Raw genomic sequence first — 6,000 nt, 5'->3', positions numbered from 1 at the left:
TCGGGCGTGAGCTAGCCAAGCGGCCGGGGTGTTGGGGACGCAGCCCCGCCGCTCCTATTTCAACAAAAATGCAAGGAAATAAATTAAAAAGCAAGAAAAAGAGGAGCCATTGAATTTGGAAATCCATCAATATCATGCCTTTTCTAATTTCTGAAGTCTATGATAGAGTCCTTCGATCTCAGGCTTGCTTAAGAACAACATCTAACCTAAATTTTGTTAGACTCAGGAAATGGCCCAACAAATCCTTATTAAGTTGATAAACCTTCAAATTGGTTGTTGAAATGCTGAAGAAAAGCCTGAGTCCTTCATAGGGAGCAGAGAAGACCAGATGTAGTCAGTAATTAATTCCGTAGAAGAGCAAACCCAAGGTAGGGTTAAAGTGACTAAGACTCAGCTTGATTTACCATTAGCATAAAAAGCCAAAACCATGTCAGTCAGAAAATGCTTAGGTGAGAAGATCCCACACAGCACCTGGGTCTCATCTGGTGATGGCGTAGACTCCCTCGTGAATGCTTAAGGAAAACAACACATTTTTGCTAAGGCGTTTTATTAGCTGGTTTGTCAACTTAAATAATACCATAGTGACCTAAGGACAGCTTTCAGTCCCCTCAATGACACTTCTGAAGTAGACTTGTTGAACGGAGGGACATTCGCATTTTCAACACAGAAGAGATGGCAAGTAGATTTACCATCAGCAAATCTTTTCTTAGTGTTAACGTGAAAAAGCACCAGGTCAGAGACTGACTACATCAAAAGCCCCAGTTAGATGCCCTTCCTTAACACATTCACAGGAGACTAAAAAGAGAAAACAAAGACTGTTTTGGTTTGGCCAAAAGTTGAGTCCGTTTCATGATAATTTAAGTATCCTCCTATAGTCCCACAAGTCTCAGGAAAACAGATACATTTTACTACCCTCCCCCCAAGGGAAAAACTTTTGAAATGGAAGTATAATATTGGTCTTTCTTTGTCAGGTGGCAACTTGAAACTTTTGCAGGAGTGATTATTAATACTTCTTAGCAGCTAATTATAGCTTTAATTTCCTCGCCTACAAGACACTATCAACTGCACACTGCCTCACAGCTGACACTGGACGCCTCCATGGCTGACTGTCTTTGCACTTGGAACATGGTGGACCCGTCACTCTTTTATCTGCAAAAGAAAGAAAAAAGTGCCGCTATCATTTCAGACCCTTTACAAGAATAACAGCAACAAAATCAGGGGAGAGTGAAATAAGCTTTTCTTTTTCCGTCACTATTTTCCCCTTCCCGTCATGCTGTCCATTTGTTTTCTAAGATAAATTATTCATATTAGTTATGGGAATAAAGAAGAAAATCCAAATTACTGAAATTTCCTGGTTCAGTTCTGGCTATTTCCTTCAAAATGTCAACATAGTTTATCATATATAAACCAGGCGGTGGTAGTGACACACGACTTTAATCCCAGCACTTGGGAGGCAGAGGCAGGTGGATCTCTGTGAGTCTGAGGCCAGCCTGGTCTACAAAGCGAGTTCCAGGATAGCCAGGGACTGTTTCCAGAGAAACCCTGTCTCAAAAAATGAGAAAAAAAAGTTATGCTTAAGAAAATGTTACAACTACATTAATTCAAATTTTTGAATGAATTATTTCAAATACACTGAAAGCCAGTAATTTAAAAAATAAGTTTCTTCTATTAAACAGGACTTCCCCCAATTTATTTGACCCCACATATATAATACGTTTCTCCTCTCATCGTTTAGAGACTATTGTAGTATAAATTTTAATTTCTTGTTCCACTATCGTGTGTTCCCTTAAGCCCTAAGATCTCTGCAATCCCCAGGAAAGGTGAGAAAGAGAAGATTAACCCTGGACCATGTCAGTGGCTTCTGTACCTCGGTGACAACACCAGCAGCGATGGTGGAGCCGCTATACCGCAGCATAAACCTCCCCAGCTCCTTGAAGTCTTTGTAGAGCTCCAGAGCCACTGGTCTCTGTGTCTGCAGCTCTACCAGTGCATTCTGGCCCTTGGTGAGCAGCCTGTCAGGAGTGGAGAAAAGAGAAGGGACTGATGGATACGTAATACAGATGAGTGAGCCCCTGAGAAGTGAGCAGTGCACACCCAAGCCGTATATCAACTCAGTCTTCCAATCCAGGAGAGAAAGTTGCATGTGTGCATGCTTTAAATTCAAGGATATACCTTTGAAATTTTCTGGGTTAAAATGAACAAGGGTAATTCTAGATTTAAGAACCATTAGGAAGATGTCAGGTAGGAGTAGGGGTGTGTGTGTGTGCACGCGCTCACTCACATGCCGAGCCTGCAAGCATGTGAACCAATATAAAAACACATCCTATCCCCTAAATGCTCAAGCACCCATTCTAATCATTCCCTGAAGAAATCTAGAAGTTCAGTTATCTAATAGAGGGAATAATACACAGTTTATCAGGATACTAAATCTAATCCTCGTTTAAAATGTCGTTATTTATTTTCACAGTTCTAATGAGTCACCCTTGGCCTTCATACACGCTGCATATATTACACTAGGATTCAGCAGCAGGCACAGTGAGGGAAAATTCAAGAAGATAAGATGGGACCATTTCAACTGAAAAGTTCTCCAAATAATTGTCATACAACCCAGACACAAACATCCCACAGAGAAGAGCATTTATGAGAGCCACTGAGTAGGGTAGAATCTTGTCTCTGCCACTTGCAAGCTTTGTGTCCCTTTGCTGATTCATGTGACTGCCGAGGGATAAGTCACGGGAGAACACTGATGACAAAGTCTAGAAAATATGGATCTTGAGAAATGCCATCCGTATAGTTCTGTGGTGTTTACCAGAGCATCACGGCAAACACTGTCGTGGAAGTTAAGGGCTCCAGCAATGTGCCTCCTTCCTCCTGAGGAGCAGACTGCCTTCAGTCCTCTTAGCTGGCACTCATCCCATTAACCCATTGGGCACCCTGGGCCTCCTACACAGGTGCAAACGGTGAGAATACTCAACGGCAAAGAAGGGGATTTTGGGTGGGATTCCCCATGGGGCTCAAGATGAGGGAAACCCCAAAGTGCTGGCAGCCAACCAAACTAGGACAGCCTTCAACTCTACCGAATTAGATCTGTATTCTGAAATACGCACTTGCATTATTTTATTTTATTTATAGTATGCTTAGCTTCTCAGACAGTACTTCCTGTGTCAGGCAAAGAAGAGCTGTGCAGACCTCAGCCTGGATACTAAGGATAATCAGAAAACCAACATGATCACCTACCATGTAGACGGGAAAAAAGAAGGTGCTAGAGAATATGCAGAAACTTTTTTCTTAGGCTAGGGGACAAGCTCATTGAGCAGGTGAAAAAGAAAAGCATGAGACTGAAATCTGGAACAAGTGGCAGGCAAGTTAAAATTCTTTTTAAGAACACAGGACTAGTTTTGTCTTTGATCCATCAGTATCTGTGCTTGAAACATACATATACATCTATACTTACATTTTTACTTATAATTCATATCACCATCATACATAACTTTAATCACATCTAACATTCCTAAACTAGAGCTTAAACATTTATGTAGGTGTTTGTATGATGCACAGTAGGTGAACGTACACATGGGTGTTCAGGCACGGGAAGGTGCAGGTCAGTCTTGGATAACATTCCTCAGCACTATTCATCTTGTTCTTTGACATGGGCTCTCAACGAACTTGCCAATTGTGCTAGGCTGGTAAGCCGGTGAACCTTAGTGAACTTGGCTCTGTCTCCTGGATGCTGCCATTACAAGTGGACACTAGGTCACCTAGCTTTCTTCCATGGGTTCTGAGGATCAAACTCAGGTCCTCATCCTTGAACAGCAAGCACCCACTCTACCAACTGAACTATGTCTCCATCCCTTAAAAGTTTATTAATACACACACACACACACAATCTAGTCACTAAAAGCTAACTGGTAGAAAAACTGGACTCCATTTCCCTCAGTAAGGAATTTGCTTACACTGTTAGTATTTATGATTTCTCCATTAAAACACTTACTTAGGCTTTTTCTTTGTGACTTCACCAGTACTTTTGTTTAGGACACTGATCAATCGCTTAATCACAGCAGGCTCGCTGACGGTTTGGTAGTGTAACAGCACCTGAAGCAAACCAAAGAAGGCCACACTGAGAACTATTCGCTGTAGTAATTGCAGCCTTTCCTTTCGGCACACTCAATCCATCACCGTGGCTCTCCAGCAGCCCCCACCCAGCCTCCACTAGCGAGGTGCTCCTTCGCATTTATCCTGCACTCAGGGTAAACTTTAGCAGGCTGCAGAGCCTTCTGTTCCCTTTTCCACTGCAAGGGCGAAGAGAACAGTACCTTGGGATTATTGCAAAGGCTAAAAAGCAGATATTTGTTTACAACACTTACAGCCATGGTGACATCATAAGGAACAGCAGGGAAAGGCTGAATTCCAAGCCTTTTATTTTATCTGTCTGTAGGTCAGCTTCCTTGCTGGTAAAACAGACTTCAGAGCATTGTGATGAGAAATTAACGGGATGAGAAAAAGTGCTCAGAAGCACAGAAGTTCAACAAGTGAACTGTTTCATCATGAATCATGAGGGAGGGGATCTGTCATGTTCAGCAGTAATCACTACATCCACTCTTGGGCAAAAAGAATAAAAGCTCTTATATACCGAGAGAGAGAGAGGGGAAAGCAGCAACATTTGTAAGCATACCTGAGTACCAAGCATTGTGTGACAGATTTAAAAGGTAGTAGTTTCATTTCTATAGGCGATTAGACTGGGTTTAAAGTCTAACAGACATACATTCAGATCACTTTTACCTGGGCCAAGCTCCTTGACTTGACTACCTGCAAAGTCCCTTACTGAAGCTCCACACACTACAATGAGGATGATCACATGTCACCTTGTATTAACAGTACCCAGCACATGGAAACATCAGATAACAGATGATTTGATACATCACGCTCTCTATGGCCATCCTACCCTGAACACTCCTGCTCTGGCATGACGTTAGATCAGTAGATCATACACTAAGTTCTGTCGACTATGTTTTCACATGAAAGAAAGAGCAAAAAGTTCTGTCAGGTAATATGGCCATGGAGCTTCATAGAAGCTTGAATTTCACGCCTTAGTCAGTGAAAGCTATAAATCGCTGTCTCTTCCCATGTCGGCTACCAAGAGTCCTCCAGAAATCACATGAATGCAATCTTCTGTTTTACAAGAGAAGCTTTTATAAGGGAGAAGCTTTGGTGGACAGCAATCAAAGTCAGAATGCAGACTGATATTCTTATTCAAATAATAAGCCTTGAGTGTGCTCCCAGTACATCTACAGCACTTGAGTGTGAGAACAGTAGACCACATTCCCAGGAGGCTGCCCTACTTTAAAGGGTTTGCAAACATTAGTTTGAGCCGTTCAGTTGTAGAAACAGATACTTCCTATCTAGAATTTCTAACCAAAATAGCTTGCACTTAATGAAAAGAGAAAAGCAAACCCAGGCTGTGGCTCAGAGGGAAAGTGCCTGCAAGTGTGCACTAGGTCAGGGCTCCATCCAAAGGAAGATGGTGCTGGGGGCTGCAGATGTGCAGACCTAGACTTGGGGAGCTTCTGAAGTCCTATCTACAACAGTAATGGCACACTGAAACTCCAGTACTTCAAATAGGTCAACTGGTCTTCTTTTTCAGTGACATTCAATGATGTGAAATGCAAAGATTTCAATATGAGGAAGTCCTGAGCAAAGGGTGTCACAGCTGTAGTGGTGAGAACAATTCCATAGTCAATGGCTGCAGGTCCTAAACTATTCACTGTAACCTAAGTATGTAAAAAACCTCTTCAGGACCAGATTCCCACACTCACCTCACACAAAAGGTCTTTATGGCCTACCACATTATCAAAGAAAAGGGGCACATGAACCTCACTGAGTTTCTCCTACTATTTGCTGAGCTGTAACATCGGGACTAACAAGTGCGTTGTGGAAATATGGGGCTACATTTGATTTTTCCTTTTCTCTCCACAGCACCGTATATTAACTAAAACAATCTAT

At 42.2% G+C, this 6,000-nt stretch overlaps 1 protein-coding gene across 3 annotated transcripts in view; it reads right to left on the bottom strand.

The window, feature by feature from the left end:
• Window positions 1–680: 680 nt before the first annotated feature.
• Window positions 681–6,000, bottom strand: part of Hbs1l (HBS1 like translational GTPase) — a 69,551-nt gene continuing 64,231 nt past the window's right edge. For all 3 annotated transcript variants that reach the window (XM_050159426.1, XM_050159429.1, XM_050159428.1), the window contains 3 exons: window positions 3,992–4,092; window positions 1,868–2,012; window positions 681–1,149 (listed from right to left, as the gene is read on the bottom strand). In XM_050159426.1, the coding sequence (XP_050015383.1) occupies window positions 1,138–1,149; window positions 1,868–2,012; window positions 3,992–4,092 (258 nt within the window). In that variant the 3' untranslated portion in view covers window positions 681–1,137. The remainder of the gene's footprint in view (window positions 1,150–1,867; window positions 2,013–3,991; window positions 4,093–6,000) is intronic.

This window comes from Alexandromys fortis, unplaced genomic scaffold (assembly GCF_014885135.2).
Source record: "Alexandromys fortis isolate MF-2015 unplaced genomic scaffold, M_Fortis_MF-2015_v1.1 scaffold_107, whole genome shotgun sequence".
NCBI classification, from domain to species: domain Eukaryota; kingdom Metazoa; phylum Chordata; class Mammalia; order Rodentia; family Cricetidae; genus Alexandromys; species Alexandromys fortis.
Note: the sequence above shows the minus strand (reverse complement) of the source record. Positions and strands in the feature narration are given on the sequence as shown.